Source organism: Hakea prostrata, chromosome 3 (genome assembly GCF_041222555.1).
Source record: "Hakea prostrata isolate BN-2017 chromosome 3, UWA_Hpros_2, whole genome shotgun sequence".
NCBI classification, from domain to species: domain Eukaryota; kingdom Viridiplantae; phylum Streptophyta; class Magnoliopsida; order Proteales; family Proteaceae; genus Hakea; species Hakea prostrata.
In genome coordinates, this window is record NC_142602.1 from 15,434,725 (window position 1) to 15,458,375 (window position 23,651).

Here is a 23,651-nt window from a genome sequence, read left to right on the forward strand (position 1 = left end):
CTTTTCAGTATTCTTAGCATTAGCATGTGAGAACTTGGTCATGGAGCCAATTTGGTAATCCAGAAAACCCGGTTGGTCTGGGATCTCCACAAATTGGTTCTTTTTTGGATTGGCAACTCTTTTGGCTATCTTGGTTTGGTTTTGGACTTGCCCCTAGTCTTCAGACCATAGTTTGTCAATGATGCACGCATGGTAGAAGATCTGGCCTCCTAAAAAAACTGAGATCTCGACCATCTCGGCGAGATCTCGGTCGAGATATATAATTTTTTGGCATCAACTCGGTGGCCCATCTTGGTGGATTTTAGGGTCTCAGTTGGGTTGAAACTTGGTATTTAGACTATTTAAGGCATTTTTGAACACATTGGTGGCCTTGGATTTGTTAGAAAACAACCCTATGTATGATTTTTAAGTCTACCCATAGTGTGAAACCGAAATGTTGTAGGATTAAGGAATGCAAGGTCATACAACATGTAATGTAGAACCTTCAAGGTATATAAATGAAAAGCAAGTGTATCAAATGCATCAAGCAACCGTAATGTTATCAAAATTCCATCCATATGAGTATCACAATCTCAATTTTCAAGAATAGAATAATAAAATTATACAACCATTAGAAGTTCTATATAAGTCATTAAATCATAAGTTTATAAGACAAGTAGAGAATGATTGATCTTCCTTCAATGTTGTAGTTGTGCTAAGAGTAATTGCAAGTGAAAATTAAGCCAAAATCCATAGACAAAAATTGAGAGTTCCAGCGAGATCTAGGGTGAGATATGACGAGATATAGCGAGATATCTCAACTCTCTGCTCTCGACCTCCATCTCGTCTCGCCTATCTCAAAAACGAAATATCTCGCGAGATCTCCCACCATGGATGCACGTACTAAATGTCTAAGATACTTTATTCTACACATAACTTAGTAATAGAAAGCAATCAACAGATGTATGTTCCTTGGGCTATCTACAAGAGATTTGTGAGGCAAGAGAAATATTTTGGAGGAGACATCCTCGTGGATGGCTTTCCAATTCTAGTTGGAAGATTTAGATTTGGAAGTCCATCTACGGAGGTTACGCTTCATCCAAGTATGAGAAATGCAAGCACTGAGCATGAGCTTCCGTATGGTATTAGTGATTGTTGATCCCTAGGAGTAGGCTAGCCAGCTGGTCTTTGTATCAAAGGGCTGGGACGTTTGGATCTAGGCCAAATGGACCTGAGGGCAAGGAGCCTAATGGGCTTCAAGCAAGGGCAAGCAAAGAAAAGTGGGGTATGGTTTGGGAGTAGGGCAGAAAATGCAAAAGGGATTGGCTTGGATATTTCAGTAGAGAAGAAAGATTGGGTGGGAAGGCCTCAAGGCACTGGGTAAAGGTTTGCCAGAAAGGCCTGATTGGGGATGTGGCAGTGAGTGGAAGGGGAGGAGGGGCAGATAAGATCCAAAGCTGAAGCTCTGGAGAAGGAATTAGAATTGGAAGGGAGCCAAAGGAGTTGGTCTCAAAGGGAGAGGGGAGAGGGGAGAGGAGGGAGAAAGTTCCAGATGGGGTTGAGTTTGGGGGGGGGGTCCAGGAATGAGAACTGAAGTGGTAGAGGGGACAGAGCTTGGGAATACCAGAGGAGACTGGTTTGTTGATATCCTAAGCTTAAAACTTTTCTCTGCTCGATATATTTTCTGATAGTAGCTTGAGATTGACCTTTTCTCGGCACCACCATTGGTATATATTTTGTCTTAAATTTTATATATTATTCATGCTCTGTTTTCTGGGATCTTCTTGTCAGGTTGACTATGTGATGCTTAAGTTCACTTGTTTCTTTCAATAAAGGTTATCTAATACGGTTGCTGCATTATATGGTAAATCCTTTCCACCGACACTAACACCCTTTGTTTTGTTTACAGAGCTCCCTAGCCGACCTTCCGTTGAAAAATTACTACAGATATGTTGTTCCCTCAGTGGTATTGTAAACCAATTCGATTCCAAATATCAATGGAAATATGGGTTAGAGTAATTTTTTTTTATTATATCCATTCTATTGTTTTTTGCAGGATGACTTCAGCCATGTTGATTCTTCAGTAAATGGCCCCAAAGCATTTTTCGCAAATATGCCATTGACAAAAACTCTCACCATGAATCTGGATGTGCCTGAACCATGGCTTGTTGAGCCCATTATTGCCATGTATGTGTCTTTCCTTTATATATATATATATATATATATATATATGCATGCTTTTGGAATTCTGCATGAGCTTTTTTGTTTTTTGGGGGCAAATAAAAGGCTGATTCTCTGGGTGGTCTTTTTATTTGGTGACCTCTCAGACATGACCTGGATAATATCTTTCTTGAGAACCTGGGAGAAACAAAGACATTGCAAGCTGTATTTGAACTTGATGCTCTTCTTCTGACGGGTAATGAATCCTTTAAATTAAAGGTTCTTTGAACATAATTAATTATTTCCTTGATTTTATTAAACATTGTATGAAACATCACAACCAGGGCATTGCTCTGAAAAGGATCATGATCCTCCACGAGGCCTTCAGTTGATTCTTGGAATGAAGAACATGCCACATTTGGTTGACACCCTTGTGATGGCCAATTTGGGGTATTGGCAAATGAAAGTCTCTCCCGGGGTCTGGTTCCTGCAACTTGCTCCTGGTAGAAGTTCTGATCTCTATTTATTGAAGGAAAATGGAGTCCAGAAATCAAAGCAGATCATTATAAATGATTTGCGTGGTAAACTAGTCCATTTGGAAGTACTAAAGAAAAAGGGAAAAGAGCATGAGCAATTGTTAGATTCTTCTGTTGACGATAAACATTCTGAGGAGAAGGTTGGTATTGCTTTTTTCCTTCTACTTTCTATATATAGTTATAGTATGTATGGTTGCTGGACAAATTTTACCATTTGATTAGGTTTTGATGATCTAATTCTAATTTGTTTTTATCATATCTCTTAGGGAAATCGAAATTGGAACACCAATTTGCTGAAGTGGGCTTCTGATCTGTTTAGTGGCAGTGAATATGCTGAAAAGAGTAGAAACACTTTAGTGGTAACCATCTTTAGTTCTTCTGCTTGTTCATTCTTCAGCTATGTTCTTTTATTGTTTTCCCTGAAATTGAAAGTGAATGATTAATACAATGTGCAGGGAGGAAGAGACTTCCATTAATTGACCTAAAAGATGTTTCTGTAATTACAGCTCACAGTCAGGATTAATAGACTGTCCCAGTGGTAGTACCAGGCCTTCAAATGCTTTCTGAGAATAGGTTGAACAAAAGGAAAAAAATTGGTTTTTTTGTTTGTTTGGGGGGGGGGGGGATGGGACAGCCTTGTCGCACTTGTAGGTTGAAATCCAGAGCCTTTTAAGGACTGCCACTTGATTTCACAAGGAACCGTTAATAAATTGAACCAATTAATTAAATATTTTCATACTTAAGCAATGACTCCCAATAGGAGGCCTATTTCAGTTTAAAACTGAAGGATCAAGAGCCCATGACCTAGGTAATCCAACCCCAAGCATATCTTTGGTGATGTTTGTTAAGTGTTACCTAAATTCTCTTACTTGACTAAAAAAATGGACCCGCACCAACATATTTTGGTGGGCGAAAGAATGACCCGATTCATGAGGTCTATGATGGAAATAGAGGGCTGGGGCCTGACCCAATGGTTTGACCTGTTTACCCAATTAAAAGTCTCTATGTTTTCTTATTAGCAATGTACAGAATCTTGTGAGATTTGGGTGAACTTTCACCAAATTTCACTTGTCTTGATCTTGGCAAGACAAAACAAGAGCCAAAACAAAATTCTTCAGTTGACTAAATTTTGATGAAATTTCATCAAATTTTCAATGAAATCTCAGTATCTCAGTGAAATTTCCAGAATTTCAAGGGGTTGTAATTGTTAATTGTAATTGAGATTTGACTACTACTCAATATTTGTTCTTGCATATCATTGAAAGTTTCATTATTCTCTTGCATATCCATGTTTACATTTGTGAAGATTACTTGATCCAGTTTCATCCGCATAAAAGCGGGCATGTGCAAATCCAGACACTACATTAGGTTATAGTAAATTTAACATTTCTTTGTGTTTATTGGCTTCGAATTAGGCTATACACAAAAAATCAAACCCAAAAACCTCCAAAACAGTCAACTAGGACATGGTACATGTTTTGCCAAGATTTCGGCAAAATATTGATATCTTGGCTGTCTCGACCTTGTCGAGACACCAAAATGAGACGATATTTTAAACTTTGCTAATTAGGTTGTGAGATTTGGGGTTTTTGCCTTACGGTTTTGGGTGAGAGTTTTTGTATTCCGTTTTGGCGATTGTTTGAGAGATCTCCATTGTAATCTTCTTCCTACATAGTGAAAGTTCTTTGCGTCTGGACGCGGCATATCACATTGATGTGTGAACCGTGTTACATTTCTACATTCTTTTGATTTGTTTTTGTTTGTGATTTCTTGGTGTTTGTTCTAATCCCCCATCTCTTAGCTATTAACCAAATAGGAAATAAATAAAATAGCAGCATGACATAATGAGAACTATATCCTTTTTTTTGTTCAGAACAGAATTACATGTAAATAAAACCACAAAAATAGAAACTGATTCCTAGTCAGGATCCACCAAACCCCATTGGACCACAGTAACTTCCTTTATCCACATCTTGTTCCCCTTTCTCTTGCAGGCTTGTGCTGATGCAAACACCAAGCAACATGAAGACAAAGATGTGATGCAGTATCAGACCGATTCAATTGGTTTCGGTCCAACCCCAAAAGGAACATGTCTGATGGGGTTTGGTCCAACAAGAGTTGGACTTAATTATCTTATTTCAGTTTTAGTTCTAGTCTTCTATTTTGTTTTTAGTATTCCTACATGTTTTTAGTCTTGGGTTTGTATTTTATTTATAGATTGTATTAGGATGCCAAGGGGTGTACATCGCAGCATATAGGGTGGACACAAGGGATCAATTACAGCTCAACATGTTGGGAATAAGTGAGCTAAAGGACACGGACAGATGAGTGTGGATCGTCTCCCCCGACGGTTTTACAACCACAAATTATGTGGGGCCCACAAGTAAAAAATAATAAAACATTTAAAGAAAAAAAACCATCACCCTAATCTTGTGGGCCCCCATGTAATTTGGGGTCAATAGCCGTCGGGGAGATTATCCGGACTCGGAACAGATGGCAAGGTTTCACTTGGGGGGGGGGGGGGAGCCACATTTTTATTGGGATTTTTGGCAGGAGAAAACGGTAGTTAGGATTTGTTTTGGGGTATAATAGGAGAAAGTAGGGTAAGACAGGTGTTTTGTGAAGAGAAGGGATGAGTAGCACTCGTAGGTGAGGGGAAGACCCTCAGTTGAGGCAATTAGAGTTGGGATTCTTGCTGAGGGTTATATTGCATTGCAATCATGCTATTTGATCTTAGTGTTTATGTTCCTCACAGTTTCCTCAGACTTTGATTCACCATTTGCTTGCAATTTGCATGTGTGGTTTGGTGATATTGTGTCTTGCAGGAGTTTATCTCTGAGAATACATGGCTGCCAAGAGTTAAAAAACAGGGTTTGATTGAGGGAGTAACAGGGTCCTAAGAGATGCCATTTTTAGATTGAACAGAGATAAGCTGGCTTCTGAGTTTATTTGGTTATGAGATTTCCTACCCTTCTACTTCCCCTTCCTATTCTCTTAATTCTCCTTCCTTTGCAGCACAGCGTAGCAGGCCTATTTTAGGTCTGCATCCAGATGACCCAAAGATTTAACATGGTTTACTTGCCCACTAGATTTTCTTTGTCCACCGCCAAAATTGAAGATGATTTTCTATGTGATGGAATCCCCCCCCCCCCCCAACAAACCACCAAAAAAGAAAAAGAAAAAAGGGAAAACAACTGGAGCTCTCTCGAGAACTCTCAACTCTCCAGAAAACCCTATCATCAAAATGCCTCAACATCAGCTGTCCTCTCCTAACATAAGGAGGTAGTACAACAATGAAATACTTCTGTAAGTCGGTTTGATACATCCATATATGGTTTGTTGACCCAAGCCTCTGCTATCATCACATACCTCACGAAACTTATCCTTTAGGTCCCCGCCAAATATGTCAAAGCAGGCAAACTTCGACACTGGTACAATAATTCAGGACATATCAGTTTTGAGAGTCCCTCAGTCTCAGATCACTTTATGGCTGATTTCTTATGGTTGATTTGAGAAATTCCAGCCATTGCATGAGTAGTTCTTTTGCTATCATGTTTTACACTTGTTAGAAAATAAACTTTAATCAACCAAAACAGTACAATAACAAGAAAACTAAGAAGAAGAAAAAAGAAGAAGAGAAGAAGAATTTATAGGAACCACATAAGCCTGCGATTCTAGTTTAGCACTCCTAGAATCGCAGCCTCTTATTTATAGATATCAATAGTCTAGATTACAACTTGAGATGCAAGTCATCTTGCCCTCTAAAAAAAAAATAAAGAGTACAACTTATGGACATAATTTTCTAGTAAAACTAACTCCTAAAATCTGTCCAATATAGAAAGTACTGAAAAAGGAAAGCTCTGAAATTAGTAACTAATAGAAAATAGAAATTATACTTTTTAGAAACTACCAAAACTTGTGTAGCAAGATTCCTACATTAGAAAGAGTAGAATATCTAAAAAGGTAACAAGGAATACTGGCATAATACTATTCACGTTACTGCTCACTTGAACAATAACAGCCCAAACTTCAACACGCCCCCTCAAGCTGAAGTATGCACAAAGAAAACTTCAGCTTGCACAATAAGAATAAGCTTGAAAGGTAGCACCAATCTTAAATCATGTAGCAATAGTAGACATCGATAAACACTAAGAAAACTTCACCCAGGAGATAATCAACACCAACTTAAACAAAACAAAACTTTTATTCTTCATGTCGAAAGTACCATCCAATTATGAGAACAATCGACGATGTTGAAGATGAACAAAGTCCGTAAGTATAGCACGATCAAAGACACTATCCACATAATGCTGGTAGTAAAGAGATATATTCACACTAAATCTTCAAAATTGCAACTCTATTGTCCATATAAATGTTTCACAAGAAGGGCATAGTAGGTAAAGTATGGGTAGGTAAAAGGCACTATCCACATAATGCCGGTAATAGGGAGAAATATCCACACTAAATAAATCTTCACAATTGGAACTCCAATGTCCATATAAATGCTTTGCAAGAAGGCTAGTAGTAGTTAAAGTATGGGTAGGTAAAAGGCAATGTTGATTACTGTGGACCAAGTAGGTAGGTAAAAGACAGTATAGGTTACTGTGGACCAAGTAGGTAAGGTAGTATGGGTTACTAAGGACCAAGTAGGTAGGTAAAAGACAATATAGGTTACTGTGGACCAAGTAAGTAAGGTAAAAGACAGTATAAGTTACTGCAGACCAAGTAGGTAAGGTAAAAGACAGTATATGTTAGGTTACAAACCAAATAGGTAAGGTAGTATGGGTTACTACAGACCAAGTAGTTAGGTAAAGGATAATATAGGTAAAGGTAGGTAATGATAGTGTTGTAGAATGTCATAAGTTGATGACAAATATCTTCACAAATAATACCCATCAGCACATCTTGAGTAGATATAGAATAAGGTACCATTCTCCCCTCACGTGTAGCATTACACGTGGACAATTAATGACAACCAATAACCAATATCTAGTTTAAAAAGATCCCAAGAAATATAGTTTCCAAGTTCTCCTCATGGTAGGGAATGTTGTAATGTGGTAAATATAGTCCAATGGCAAGGAGTTATGGTATAGATGGGATTTAATAAATAGCAAAATATGGTTGAGGAGGGAGAGGCACATGTTCAGCTATTCATAATCAAGAACAATTAAAAAAATTTGTGTAGGACCAAAGGTGGGTAGAAATTTTTTTGTTAGAAACAACTGTAGTCAATGGAGTAGAACCTAGATGATACTAAATTCAGGTTTGAGATGTTGAAAAAAAATCTTAGAAAAAATAGAGTAGGTACAAGTCTTTATGGAAAAAAAAAACTTGCAGAAAATTAATTCCACCCATGAAATAGGGAAACAGTTGCCCAGAGATTCGCATGAGACATTGTGTAGCATCGTAGGTTATAAACCATTAGTTGAGATGCAAACACAGCCAAACTAGGTAAATCGCGGCCCTTATCATATAAAAAGGAAACAGCTGCCCAGGTAATAAATACTAGGTAGGTCGAATCTTAGAGAAGACAAAAAAAAAAAAAGCTTGTGTAGGAATCATCACGTAAAGGATTGCAAATTGAAACATTGAAACAATCTACCTGGATTCCTTGGGTTGTTAGTAACATGGATAAGTATTATTTGAGTCCTTCATAAGTCATCAAAGAAGCAAACCATATAATCCAGCAGCCATCCCAAATAAATCTTCAGGAGCCAGAAAAAGATACCCACGATTTGTAGTATAAACTCATGAACCAGCAACCCAGAACTTGAAGAAGAATCATAAAATAAATTCTGCAAACTGCATAAGCAAATAGTGTAGAACAAAAAATTGCAGTATGCAAAAACAAAAGGCTAACGAAGGGGATTAAAAAAATCAGAATATAATCCAAGTTCTAGGATCTTCCAAAGGGGTAATAGGTGGGGAAGACAATTTACATTAATACTTTATCTAACAATATATTAGTTGCATGCTTGCAGCAGTAGGTGGTTGCGCACCAAGGAAACCCGAAAGAGAACTTCAGAAGAGAACTGCAGAAGAGAATACTTGAGAACAACATTGTTTTGATTAAAAAAAGCTTGGATACCATGTTAGAAAATAAACTTTAATCAACCAAAACAGTACAATAACAAGAAGAACTAAGGAGAAGAAAAAAAGAAGAGAAGAGAAGAAGAAAGAAGAAGAATTTATAGGAACCACATAAGCCTGCGATTCTAGCTTAGCACTCCTAGAGTCACAGCCTCTTTTTCATAGATTTCAATAGTCTAGATTACAACTTGAGAAACAAGCCATCTTGCCCTCTAAAAAAAAAAGTAAAGAGTACAACTTATGGACAGAATTTTCTAGTAAAACTAACTCGTAAAATCTGTCCAAACTAGAAAGTACTGAAAAAGGAAAGTTCTGAAATTAGTAACTAATAGAAAATAGAAATTATACTTTTTAGAAACTACCAAAACTTGTGTAGCAAGATTCCTACATTAGAAAGAATAACATATCTAAAAAGGAAACAAGGAATAATGGCATAATATTGTTCACGTTATTGTTCACATGAACAATAACAGCCCAAACTTCAACGACACTGAATGGTGAAATCAATGATCGGGTACCTTTATTATGGTTTGGAAGTTATGACATATTTTGTAGACTTGGTGAATCTATATTTTGGTCTGCCATTAATATTTTCTATACCACCTTTTGATGCTATGAGTTTGGAAGTTTTACTTGTTCCCCAATACCAACCCTATACCTGATTTAGCTTTGAGGCCGATACAATCATTTGATTGGTTGTTATTAGATTTCTCCTATTCTCACCTCTATTTTGCTAGGGTCTACCAGTTGGGTTAGAATCTGAAACCTTCATGAAAATGCTTTTATCCCATTATTTTTGTGCCTTAACTAGTTTTCATGCTTCATAGTACATTTGTTCTTTATTCTGGCCTTAGTGTCTTGAAATACATGCTTAATCTTTGTTGAGTTATTATTTTTGTGTTATGAAGATATTGCCTCCCTCCCCTACTTTTGATTCTTTGCATTGTTTCCTTTGGTATTTATTCAACTGTTTTCTTGTCTATCCTTGAGGGACCTACAGTCTCGCACAGCGCAAAAAATGTGATTGTCTCTTTAGATGATTTAATGCTATTTCATTACTATTTAGATGATTCAATGTAGTTTATGTTAATAATATACTCAATTTTCTTATCTTTGAATTTTTTATGTTTCATCTTGATGGCGATAAAATGTAGCAAAGTAAAATTAGCACAGCAATTGTCTATCATTCATAGTACCATGTACGTTTTATATTTCATTTTCAATAAATTCATGCTTTATAAAAATAAAAACAAAAAAATTTTGGTTAATACCAGGAATTATTGTAACCAACTCAAAGGGATAAATTGTAGGAAATAGACTCTGAATTTTTCTAACATCAACTGCTTTTTTCTTCCTTACTATCACTTTTTAGCTGTTCTTTAAGTTTTCCTTCTCTTTTTTGTTATACTATTGATCTGCTCACTGAATATCTAAATTACTTGGCAATATATGCGTCCAACCAAATCTTGCCTTAACATTTGCAAATGTTACTATAGGTGTTGCAATGTTTCCATGTTTTGGAATTTCGGTATCTTGTTACATGTTTCTTGCGTCTGTCAAATCTTTCGTAATGATTAAATGTCAGCAAACACTAATTTTCTTTTTGGAAATGTTGTATTTTTATTATGCTAATTGTTGTTGGGTGTGTTTTCTGTTTATCAGCCAATGATGGCAGCACTTGTTCAACTTTCTGAAATTTTAGTTACATTTCCAATTGTTTTGCTGACATGTTTTGTATACTTAATCACTAGGAGAATGGAAAGGGTGGAAGACAGGGGAAGACAATAAATATATTTTCAATTGCTTCAGGACACTTGTAAGTGCTCCCTGCCCTCTCTCTGCTTCTCACGGTTTCATATGATTTCTCCTTTCTCAAGGATTGGGTTGGCAGGATTACTGTGGGTGTAGGAATCTGATGAAAGAGTTTTTTTTTTGTCTCTGGAAAAAACGGCCATGTTTTATGTAAAAAGAGAAAGAATGCAATTATAATATGATCCCGGGAAACAATATGAAATTACAAGTATGCCTAAAATACCCAGAAGCTCTTGATTACAGCAGAATCAGAGTCCTTTATATGGAGAGTTGGCTAATAATGATAAGCATATTCTTTTGTTAAATAAGGAATTGTTGTTTTCTCTCTCCCCCCTATATATACTCAGTGTTGAGTTTTATTCCCTTCTCAAAAGTTTCACCTCTAATTCCCCGAAAAAATGAACTATTACCTTTCTCCCCTGTTATTTCAAAATGGACCAATTACCCTTTATTTTTGCAAGCTGATCTTCGAACCCTAATTGCACTCCCCCTCACCCCCCACCCCAAACGATCTAACCTTTCCCCTTCCATCAACCACCTCTGCTCTGCCTTCTTTGTGTTTGCTACTGCTTGGAAGTCAATTTCGAGTTGGGTTTGGTTTCCTTTTCTACTTCTTTTGTAATTAATTTTCTATAAATATAAGGACTGGTTTGACTTTTGAGGGTCTCACAGGTTGACGTGAGTCCTCTTTGGCTATTAACATCACCTCTTCTTCCTGATTCTCGTTTTGGCTGTTTTCCTCTTCTATTAATATTATGTATCTAATTTCTGTAAGGATATAAAGCCCGCAAACTGTGGAATTGAGATCCAGGAGCAGGTTCTTTGTACCCTCTCCTAATCCACTTTGCTCAAACTGCCGCAGACTACATGTGAAGGAGGGTAGGTTGAGAACAAAGGGGAAGGCTTAGAGATGGTAGTGGTTTCAGCCTTGCAGGCAAGGCATTGAAGAAAAGGATGATAAACAAGAACCTAAAAAGTAAAATGAAATAGTTGGTGATTTAAACATAGGGGTTCTCGTTATTTAGGAAAAGTAACTAAATGACGTCATCACTTAACCAATGCTAATTTCATCAAGAAATGGGTTTTGTGTACAGACAGATGCGTATGAGTATTTAGTATTGTCACTAGCTTTACAGATGTTCCTATCATGGTAGAAGATCTCGCTCTCGAGAGAGATCTCGCCACCTTGAAAAAGAGAGATCTCGACCATCTCGGTGAGATCTCGGTCAAGATATACAATTTTTTGGCGTCAACTCGGTGGCCCATCTCGGTGGGTTTTAGGGTCTCAATTGGGTTGAAACTTGGTATTTTACTTATTTAAGGCCTTTTGAACATGTTGGTGGCCTTGGATTTGTTAGAAACAACCCTATGTATGATTTCTAAGTCTACCCATAGTGTGAAACCGAAATGTAGTAGGATTAGGGAATGCAATGTTATACAATATGTAATATAGAACCTTTAAGGCATATAAATGAAAAGCAAGTATATCAAATGTATCAACTAACTTAAATATTATCAAAATTCCATCCATATGAGTATCACAATCTCAATTTTCAAGAATAAAATAATTATACAACCATTAGAAGTTCTATATAAGTCATTAAATCCTAAATTCATAAGACAAGTAGAGAATGATTTTCCTTGTTGTAGATGTGCTAAGAGTAGTTGCAAGTGAAAATTCAGCCAAAATCCACACAAAAAAGGTAAAAATTGAGAGTTCTAGCGAGATCCAGGGCGAGATATAGCGAGATATGGCGAGATATGACGAGATCTCAAGCGAGATATCCCAACTTGCTGCACTCGCCCTCCATCTCATCTCGCCAAGGTGAAAAAAGGAGATATCTCGTGAGATCTCCCACCATGGTTCCTATGTCATTTCCCAGGAAGTGATAACAATTTAATTGAGCACAGAGCACCGATGCCATTTTCCTAGACACAATGGGTTCATCTATCAACTAGACCGGTTGTTTGAGCCATCTAATTTCTTTCGCTTGCAGCTTGTTTCCATGCCAACAAATACAAGTTCTCTTTATTTTCTCCCTTATTTTCCTTGAAGTTTCTGCATCATCTTTACCATCAAGCTGGGATATATGTCAGTAGAGTCAAGCATGAGGGACTGGCATATCATTATAAGCTGTGAGCCACTTTATTCCCTCATCAGAGCTCAGTACCCTTCAGAAGGATGACATTCCACTTTAATGGGAGATCTACAGGGGATGTAGTGCCAGGTGATAGCCTGATACATGGTGCTAGGAGGGATGATCAAGGCAACAGCCTGGTGACATTCTCAGGCCATAGAGCTGTATGGACTCGGTTGATGAAGAGGTTAGAGCTCTTATGTAAGGCTGAGAGGTGACTGTCATGAGACCAGTTAGAGATCTGGTAGTACACAGCTTTTGATATGATTATTCATTGGATGACAAAATATGTTACTGAACCTTTGAAGCTGCATCATGTTACGTGTAGCTTATAACCCTGGCGTCCTCAGTAAACTGCTTATTTGGCTGGATTCCAAGATGAGTTGTCCCATTGTACATGAATTTGCTTGGCTCTGTTCCAATAAAATTGATGCTGCCTATTAAAAACCCCCCCACCCACCCACCCATCCCCATAATAAATAAATATATGACCAGCAATATTGAGTCATTGACACACATATCAACAATCTAGGAAAGATACTCTTGTCAGTTAATTGATAAAACTTACAGCTACAATGTCAAGTTCTTCCATCGCAAACATCTATTCCCATTTCTTGTAAGACCTATTGTTTTGAACTAATTGGAAATGTATCACTGTTGGAAGTAATTCCACGAACAGAGCACCCTAACCTTCTTTGCCTGTCCTCTTCTTTCTTGCTTATCAATCAAACCGAATACTTCATGAAATCAACTCTTAACTCCTTTAAGATGCTGACTCTTCAATTCTTCCAGCTTTTCGAATTTCTATTAGTTAATATTTATTATTTATTGTGATGGGGATACAGTTTTATTTCTGTGATTTTATTAAGGTTTGTTTTGTAATCATTCATTCAATTGCAAATGCAATATAGATTTTAGCCATCAAAAAGTTCTCATTTCTAGATGAGATCTTTATTTCTTGCATTCCTATACAATATAAATTATGGAACTAAATCTTGGTCAAAGCAGATGGATATCTCTTGGGATGTCTCAGTTTCAGGCCTGATCAAACCCATGGTCAAAAATCTAACCCAGGTTTTGACCGAGTTACAATCTGGAGTGTAAACCTCAAAACATGATCCAGTACATCTTGGTTTCAGGCCTGACTGGAACCGGTCTGGAAACTGAAACTTAGTTGTTGATTTCAGTCAACTCCCAAATGGCATTAATAAGAGCTCCTCAGATGATATTTTCTGTATTTTCTGTATTTTCTTCCACAGGTACGAGCGATTCCTCAAAATCATGATCCTTAGTGTTCTTAAAAACACACGGCGGCCAGTGAAGTTCTGGTTCATAAAGAACTATCTTTCCCCTCAGTTCAAGGTTATATTCTGTTTTATTTCATTTTCATTTTCCTTTAATGTTTGAAGAGCAGGATGAATTTTTTTTTCATGGATTTAGTTAAAGGTTTTTAGTACCTGAGAGTGATCCTCCATTTTTATTTATTTTTTGGTCATTGTTCCTTCCAGGGTGTTATTCCTCATATGGCTCAGAAGTATGGTTTTGACTATGAGCTCATCACCTACAAGTGGCCTACATGGCTTCACAAGCAGAACGAAAAGCAGAGGATTATCTGGGCATATAAAATCCTGTTCCTTGATGTTATTTTTCCACTTTCACTGGAAAAGGTGATATTATTTCTGTTATAGTCTTTGATTATCTTCCCTTTACCCCTTAATGCAGTAACAGTCTTGGCAGTTCAAATGCATGTTGACTTTTGAAATGTTTGCCCCATATTGTCTGCAGGTTATATTTGTTGATGCAGATCAAATTGTTAGGACAGACATGGGAGAGTTATATGATATGGATATAAAAGGAAGACCTCTTGCATATACTCCTTTTTGTGACAATAATAAGGATATGGATGGGTATCGCTTTTGGAGACAAGTAATCTTCTCTTGTGTTTAGATTAATTATTTTAGTGCCCAAGACTGACAACTTTGATTTTTAACTCATGGTAGATCTTTCTGTCTTTTTTAGTCAAATCTTTCTGGCTCAAATGATTTATTAAAATTTCCTGTATATTGTCTTAAACAGGGTTTTTGGAAAGAACATTTACGGGGAAAGCCATATCACATAAGGTACAGTTGAATAGCTTAGGTTTTCATGTTCTTGCTGATCAACTAGCATTTTCTTGATGGAATATTTGCAAGCCTGACTTATGAAATACCAATTGCAGTGCTTTGTATGTTGTTGATCTGGGGAAGTTCCGACAAACTGCAGCAGGGGACCATCTTAGAGTTCTCTATGAGACCCTTAGCAAGGACCCAAATAGTCTAGCGAATCTTGATCAGGCAAGTGGCTGCTTTTATGAGTCTCCCTTTTTGAAATATTTTTACGTCGCATTTAATTCCTTTACTCCCTAAAGATTGCCAAAAAGTAATCTCATTTACTTATTATTGTTGAACCTGTCCAACTGCCTCCCAACAGTCTTTTCTAATACATCCCCAGATCCATGATTTGAAGTTGGCATGGATACAAAGATGCCCTCAACAAAAGATAACTGAAGCACCTGATGCACCTCCATATAAGCTGTGGAATGAACTAGAAGTTCCACCATGGCTACCGTGAGTCACCCTCATGACCGGCATACCCTCCTAACACCAATCCGATGCTCTGGAAGGATGATCCACCATGTCCACCGTATCCAATAGCTCAACTGTCACTCTTGAAGCCGCCAGCGTAGTGTGATGATTGGACTTACTTTCCTGTCATGGATGGCGCATGCCAATGCCCAGATATTCTTGCCTAAACTCGTGGCTTTTCCAGTGTGCCAAATATGCTCCCAAACTCACTTCCTAATTCAACCTTACTTGAATAAAGCTTAGTCTACCAAGATCTCTCAGGCTAGATGACTTTCCAGCCCAAATCTTGAATTTGAGTATGCTGTGTAGGATGGTTCCTAAATGGGTTCCTCAATTGGGTTGGTCTTAGTGGCCTCTGGATTCCCTGGTTGGGTTAATTGGAATGAAATAGTATAAAGGCCTGATGTTGGACCATGTTATTGGTTTTACCAGTGTGCTTTTCACTATTTTAAATTTATTTGAACAATCAATGTCCAAACCAAACAGTTGGGAAGAATGAGCGATTATTATTGTTGAATCCTGTTTTCTAATCAAAATTATTGGAAGCTATTGATGGTTCAATATTGAGTCAAATTATATCATGATCTTTGTGATGCTTTATCAAGCTGTGTGAATGGTATTGACCCAAATCAGAAGTTAAAAAATATTAGAGGCTGATGCTGAACCACATCATTTGTCATGTTTACTGTGTGCATTATAATCTCGCTTCAAATGACTAACTACTCTTTTGTTTCTGCTTGTATTGTGAATTTCTGTTCTTTATATATGCATTCATTCAATTACATATACCTCTGGCTACAGGACCTTCCAAACTATGCGCAGCACTCAGTACCCATTTTTTCATTGCCTCAAGAATGGCTTTGGTGCGAGTCATGGTGTGGGAATGCAACAAAGTCCAAGGCAAAGACCATAGATCTATGTAACAATCCAATGACAAAGGAGCCCAAACTCCAGGTATTTTTGAACTTCCTAAGATAGACTTTTTTGGTTTCTTCACATGATGTTAACCTCTCTCTTTTTCGTCATTTTCTCATGTGATCTGTCTCAGGGTGCAAAGAGAATTGTTTCTGAGTGGCCAGATCTTGATTTTGAGGCAAGAAAATTCACTGCCAGCATTTTAGGTGAAGAAATAGATGCCCAGGATCCTTCACCTCCAAAGAGGGAAAGTTCAGTCAAGAGCAGTCCAGAAGAGGACACAGAATCCAAATCAGAGCTGTGAATACTATTTTCCATTATCCTTCTAACACTGCTCTTCAAGCTCAAGTAGGAGATGGAGGGACGATGGTTAGCTGTTGCAAATTTAATCTAATTCTCCTACTCTGTCGTCTAATCATATGCAATGAGGTCTATTTTTGGCTAGAATTTTCATACAGTAACATGCTTTTCAAGCCTTGTGTACACCTGAATGCTACTGTAGAAAATTACATATTACGTGGCATTTTTTATTTATTTTTTCATGTTATACCTATCGATTGTAACCGTTCAGAACATTGATCAGTCAATTTCATGAGAACTCAAGCTTGTAGAGGTTAATAAATTTTTTCTTTCGGGCAGAACATAGCCTCTAATCATTCTGAACACACTTCATCATTGAGGCTTACACAGGATGGAAGTATTTTCCTGTTCCCATGTTTTAGTTCTACTGATGAGCTTTAGATTTCACATCATCTTTTTTAGTTTCCTTTCAGTTATGTTGTCATGCGTGGTTGAAAGTTGAAACCTGAAACAGTAGTCATGACATCCATAATAACCACACACCAGGAAAAATGCAAGACGAGCTTTTGTTACGCACTCATGCAAGGACTCCTTCCTCAAGCCATTTGTCTTTGTTGCCAAAGAGGTTGCTACTGCTCATGAATTGAGTGTTAAGGCTCACTACATTGAAAGTATGGCTGTTGAAACATTTTACTTTGCTACTAATTTGCCTCAAAAGGGTTAAAAATTATACAACTTATCTCCAATTGGAAAAAGTAGAAAACCAGATACAACAGATTTAATTTAGATTAGTTAGACTCACCACTGTTTAAATTAGTTTTTTCCCCTTACTCAGGTTGTAATTTGTAATAGTAGGGTTTTAGAACGCTATCCAGCATGAATGAAGAATTGAGAAACAAATGCAGAAATTCTCGGCATTATAACAGAGTCAAATGAGGGATTTAGACTTGACACAATAAGGTACTCAAAACTGTTGGAAGGCAATAAAACGAGGATCCTTCAAACTTTCTACAACTCATGGTGCATGCTTGGCCACTGCGTCGGGGCAGGACTTTGGCTGCTGGATGCCCTGCCCGTGGTAGCTAGAAACCAGAGGATCTGCGTGCAAAGATGTGGAACCCTATTTGGTTTGCTAAGAAAGGTTATTAACAATGTAAGTAGTAATTCTCTTTCTTCTGATGTAATCAATCGATTCACTTTCAGCAGCTTTCTCCTGGTTGGGTTGTAACTGAACTACGAGCACTAACAAGAACCAACAACAAAAGCACAGATCAGGGCGTCAAACCTCACCATCATCTTCAGGAAGCAGGTGCCGGAGGAAAGTCAGAGAAGCACCTCATGGGTTGTGCTCTCTCAATGTATGTCGAGTAAACCATCGAAATTTATAATACTCGCAGGATAACAGTCCCAGAAAACTGGACTCCTATGTACAAGCTCACTCTCAGCCAAGAGGCCGATGTGAAAAGATATTCATGGGCGACCACCTTTCTCATCCTTGAATATCAACTTCTTAAAAAGCAAATCATGAGAATTATAATTATTTTTCTCCCATCCAACTCGTAACATAGCTGTGTTTTTTTTTTTGGGTAATTAAAAGAGGGGATGCAGTAGCAGCAACCTAGCACCCCCTCCTACACAATGTCCGAACATTTTATCGAGTGCGACCTATGTAAGCATTAGCCCCGTGCACTACCAGCGCAAGCACTGGCCCCGTCAGCGGAAACCCACCGGAGGCCTAGTATAGTCCACAGAAGCCAGTAGCACTCATGCCCAAGCCAAAGAGCACACAACTGTCCAATGCAAGAAACAGAGGAGCAGAGAGAATTCAAACCTAAGATATGAGGTTTACCAAACCACTTGGGAGTGAGCTTGGGACCACTAGACCACCACCCCCAGTGGTCATAGCTGTGTTTGCTAGACATCTTTTTAATAGGGATGAAACTTTTCTTTATTGTTAGAAAACAAATTTATCAGACATCTGATAATGTATTTGCAGAAGCCAAAATTGGTAGCAGACCACTCAATCAACTATCGCTCAACCGAAAAGACCACCCAAAACAAGCAATCCGCCACTGCATTAAGAGGAGCTACTTCAGGCTAAGAACACCCTAGATGATAGTCTAAGTACACCCATGACCCAACATCAGCAATGGCTTTGTATCGAAAGCTAACTATTTCAAACTACATGCTCCCCAAACAACAAAAGATCATGATGCCTCTAAACAGTTTTCATATCACCCTACAAACAAGATTCAAAAAGATATCTGGAGGATAGTCTCAATAGACACATCAACGCACGATACTCCCAACACTAGCAATGGTGTTTCCTAGAAAGGTAGCTGCTTCAACATCATGCTCCCCAGACGAGACCATAGACGAGACCATCATGTCTGAACATGAACAGACTTCATTCACCCTACAACATAAAAGGAAAGGCCCAATTCCAGCCCAGGTCATGCTATATGGTGCCATGTCCTTGTTTTATGTTAACAGATTTAGAATTACAAAGCAATGAGCAATATCATTGCTCCTATGATGGCTCGCCACATTGTTACACCTTTTATAGAAGGTTCCCAAGAGCAAATGATAAAACGACAAGCAATATCATCATGCCAACAGGCTAAAACCACAGCAAGTAGAATAAAGTCTCATCATATAGTACATATTATAGACCGGCAGGAATTTCCCCAATTCCTTTTTTCCCTTCGCAAAAGAGGGAATGAACCTAACCTGCTATGTTTGGAAAGAAAAACATAGCAGACCCTGGTAGCCTTATTCTAGGAAAAAGAAATACAGTTTTGAATCCGGCAAGGAATCTTCAATTGCTTCAAAATAAATGGAACTCTTTAACTACGACCAAAACACAAATTAGGAACCAGTAGATTGCTTGAGATAAGCAATGAGATCAGCACGATCCTGTGGCTTCTTCAGGCCGGGGAAAACCATTTTCGTCCCTGGGATGTACTGCACACAGAGACACAAGGATAAACTCAGTTGAACTCAAAAAATCAAAGATAAACAAGAAGCACGTATGTGCAATGAAACTTATCATTTAATAGTTTAACTTATAAAAATTATCAAACCACCTACATTGGCATTAGATAGAAGAAAGACTGTTGATTGCTTTAACATTCACAGAAAGCTCCAGTGCAAGACCAGTAAAATCAATGAACAATGAAAATGTATAGAAGCACAATAAAGCTCTAGTCTAACCAGAAAAGAAAGAGGGGAAGGAGGATGATAGACAGGTGACAAATGAGCAGAGGACCCATCTATTCATCTCTTTCAGGCGTAAACTAGGACACAAGAACAAGTGAATTCAAAGACCATTAAACCAAACCATTCTCAAAGGAAAAATCACCAAGAATCCTGTGAGAGAATACACAATTTTGTCTTGAAAATTGAATGGAACGTACTTGTTTTTGCGAAATTATTCTTATCTAACCTGACCGCAGATTTCAGATATTATTTTATTTACTTTTTAACTGCAATACTAATCAATCAAGCCGTCTTAGCTCAGCTGGTAGAGCGCGTGGCTTTTAACCACGTGGTCGTGGGTTCGATTCCCACAGCCGGCGTACCATTTTCCAGTCCAGCCAACTCCTCTTTTATTTATTTTTTTTTTTTTTTTTTTTTTGGGAGGGGGGGGAGGGTGTTCAAACAGTCCAGCCAATTTCACTAACAGAACTTTACATTCATCAAGTATTATTTTACAACTTTCAACGTTGGCCAGGAGTCAAGACATGAGAATGAACAACATCATGCAATAAATGCATCAAAAACTCTGATTTATTTTCACCAAATATTTTTTTTGGGAGAGGGGGGAGGGTGTTCAAACAGTCCAGCCAATTTCACTAACAGAACTTTACATTCATCAAGTATTATTTTACAACTTTCAACAGTTGAATGCCAGGAGTCAAGACATGAGTATCTGTAACAACATCATGCAATAAATGCATCAAAAACTCTGATTTATTTTCACCAAATATTGTTTTACAACTCTCAAAAGTGGAATGCCAGGAATCAGGACATGAGCTTATGCAACAATATCAGGCAATAAATGTGTCAACAACTCTGATTGTTCTAAAGCAACATCCATGTAAAGCATTCATCAACAAGTAAGCCAAAATGAATCACCCAGATGAGAAGGATTCATTCATACCTTTTTAGGGTTAAGCAAGTACTCATATAATGTCTTCTCTTCCCAGATAACAGCCATGTTTTTGTTAGCAGCAGAGTAGGAGTATCCAGGAGTCGTGCCAGACTGTCTTCCAAAAAGACCATTCAAATTGGGTCCTGCAGATATCCATAATTTGAATGAGTTAGACATGAAAGATTAAAATTTAACAGTGGAAAATTACCAGGGAGAAAGGAAAAAAAAAAGTTTTCCACAATGCACTTCAAATCCAGAGCCACAGAGGTAGCTTCCAAAATCAAAACATTAAAGAACAGAAAGACGCATTATTTCTGAACACCAAAGATAGCAGCACCACAGAGAAGGTCGTAGATACTCCAAAATCCTTCAGTACAACTCACCATATAAAGAATATTGTACTCGCTCGGTTTGGCACCAACTAGATAATATGGTTTAAGGTACAGGCAACTCACCAGAATACTCATTGGGTGCTACAAATTGCACAGATCACAGTTACATTGGTACTGCCAATTTGCATGATATTATTTAAGTTATATATTCTTCATCGAAGTTAAGCTTTCAGCTTTTCTAGCATTTCCAGTCTCAGAATGTTTCTTAATTGGACAATCAAGCTTATCAATGCTTATCTTGGAAATGAGATTTACCACCGATCGGAAAAGCTTTATTGTCTAGCCTAATACTGTAATATCAACCTTATAATCATAAGGCCTACAACAATCTCCAACCAATGTTAATACCTCATACTTACAGAATTCCCAGACATCAGTTTTAGGACTATAACCATTGATCATTACATGATCAGATAAAGATGTCATCATGTTTCCAAACTTGGAAGACTATTTTGTTACTCATTCAGAAACAACAACATAGTGTAGCCGAAATGAAGGTATTGAGCTGGATGCTAAGAAATAGGAAGGGGGGAGGAGAAACAAACAAATTAGAGCTAATTTAATAAATGCTTAATACATGATAAGCTGCAAGAAATTCATTTGAGGTGGCCTGTACATACATTGGATGCCTTTACAGAAGCTGCAAGATGTCATCATGATAATACAGAGGCGTAACTGTGATTCAAATGAAAGAACTACAACACCCTGGGTTAGACCTTAATGAGACTAGGAGAAGTACTGAGGTACAAGATGCATAGTTTATGGTTAATGCCAAGTATGCCTTTAAATATAGCTGGATGGAGAAAGAGATCCATGAAGCCTTCTCATTTATTGTTATAAGGTTGAGTTAATTGGTAGTTACAAATCAGAAATGACAAATGAATCCAACTTTTCTATTTTATTGTAAAAGAAAGCAACACCTATGACCTCCGAAAGGGAGGATTTAAGGGAAAGTTGCAACCCCCCCCCCACACACCCCCAAGGGGGGGAGAAAAAGCCCCTGGGTTAATAGATTCTCAAAATTATGTTTCCGAATCAACTCCACAGGGCACATAAAACGGCTGATCTTCGGTCAATAAAATGCAAACAGAAACAAGATTTTGTTAACCAGACGATATATTCATTCAACATATCCATAACTACTGCAACACCTAATAAAGACTAGAAATAACAGACGAGTGAACAAAAATTCAATCAAACTAATCAAAATAAATCAACAAACTCGAATCAGAAACAGCTGAACTCAAATAGATTATTTATTCCATAAAAATCAGCTCTAACGATTCATCCGATACAATATGACATCAATATCAAGAAAAATTAAGGATAAAAAGACTTTATATCAGTTCAAATTATAAGAAAAACCTTGTTTGTGTCCGGCTCCCTTGTCAACGGTGTGGCACTGAGCGCACTTCGTCTTAAAGATCTTCTCTCCAGCTTTCGAATCTCCAGGTGGCGCTTCTTCGAATGTAGCCATTGCTCACGAAATTAGGGCTTTCTTCCCTCCTTTCTTGGCCTCCACAGATCTCTTAGACGCTCGAAGCTTTCTAGAGTTCTCTCTTCAGCTTTTACCTCCAATTCTCCAGACGACCTTCGTAGTTCGTACTCTAATTATTATTATTATTATTATTAATTATTATTAAATATATTTTTTTGGAACTACATTACTCTAATTTTGCATACGAGAGTAGTCAAAGCGGTGCGACAAGCCTACAAGGTTCCAGCTCGGATGACGAAAATACCCGTAGGCTTTTCTATTTTTGACAAGTGCCTCGGATCGCCCGAAGGCCCAAGAATATTCGAATTCTTGGTCCGGTACGAGAGTTCAATGTTAGTTTTCTAGTTAACTGTAAATTTGAAATTACTATTTCGCCCATGGAGTGAAGAAAAATATTTTACAAAATTTCATTTAATTTTTTCAAATTTACAAAACAATTCCCTATACGTATACGCTTCCTCTTCGACTCTATTCACACCTGAAGTGAAATTAAGGCAAAATAGTACTCTACGCTTCATCTTCGACTCTATACGTATTATTCTCTTCAAATCGGCAAAAAGAACGTCGTTTTCCATCAAGATGTTGCCGTGATCGACATTCTTTCTTCTAAAAAAATAAAAGTTCAAAACTACCTAGAATTACACTGTATGTAAGCTTTTGTAAACTACCTAGAACTTGCCGTTTTCCATCAAGATGTCTCTCTATTTCTCTTTATAGTGATTTCATATGTAATCTTTTAAAATTAGACTATCTAAAATTACACTGTATGTAAGCTTTTTATTGCATTTAATGAATCTTCTCATCATATAAAAAAAATGCTCCTCTCCTATCATTCTAATCTAAGAATGGGTTCATAAGCATGAGTTTTGCAATATACAAGGGTTTATGTGTTCCCTTGTCCCATTGAGGCATTACATCAAACACCTCTATTGGTAATTGATAACCAACAACATTATATCAAATACTAGGTTGAGAGTATAAGGAACATCTAAACTAATATATTATGCAAAACTAACAGATTTTAACACAATTCAACTTAAGCAACAGCATAATC

At 37.5% G+C, this 23,651-nt stretch overlaps 2 protein-coding genes and 1 non-coding gene across 3 annotated transcripts in view; 2 read left to right on the forward strand and 1 right to left on the reverse strand.

Moving 5' to 3' along the window:
• The window catches only part of EBS1 (EMS-MUTAGENIZED BRI1 SUPPRESSOR 1), a 70,795-nt gene extending 53,687 nt beyond the window's left edge, over positions 1–17,108 (forward strand). The window contains exons 25-37 of the mRNA XM_089149390.1: positions 1,889–1,945; positions 2,036–2,166; positions 2,307–2,395; positions 2,484–2,815; positions 2,942–3,034; positions 10,517–10,581; positions 13,975–14,077; positions 14,224–14,382; positions 14,501–14,641; positions 14,792–14,835; positions 14,934–15,048; positions 16,141–16,293; positions 16,388–17,108. Coding sequence (XP_089005516.1) covers positions 1,889–1,945; positions 2,036–2,166; positions 2,307–2,395; positions 2,484–2,815; positions 2,942–3,034; positions 10,517–10,581; positions 13,975–14,077; positions 14,224–14,382; positions 14,501–14,641; positions 14,792–14,835; positions 14,934–15,048; positions 16,141–16,293; positions 16,388–16,558 — 1,653 coding nt within the window. The 3' untranslated portion in view covers positions 16,559–17,108. The remainder of the gene's footprint in view (positions 1–1,888; positions 1,946–2,035; positions 2,167–2,306; positions 2,396–2,483; positions 2,816–2,941; positions 3,035–10,516; positions 10,582–13,974; positions 14,078–14,223; positions 14,383–14,500; positions 14,642–14,791; positions 14,836–14,933; positions 15,049–16,140; positions 16,294–16,387) is intronic.
• Positions 17,109–19,119: 2,011 nt separating this feature from the next.
• Positions 19,120–22,699, reverse strand: LOC149021137 (cytochrome c). The gene is made up of 3 exons (XM_089149391.1): positions 22,465–22,699; positions 20,717–20,850; positions 19,120–19,518 (listed from the first exon to the last, which is right to left on the reverse strand). The coding sequence occupies exons 1-3, from the start codon at positions 22,574–22,576 to the stop codon at positions 19,423–19,425; spliced, it is 342 nt and encodes a 113-aa protein (XP_089005517.1). The 5' UTR covers positions 22,577–22,699; the 3' UTR covers positions 19,120–19,422.
• On the forward strand, positions 20,060–20,132 carry TRNAK-UUU (transfer RNA lysine (anticodon UUU)). The gene has a single exon. It is a non-coding gene; the product is annotated as a tRNA-Lys (tRNA).
• Positions 22,700–23,651: the final 952 nt, after the last annotated feature.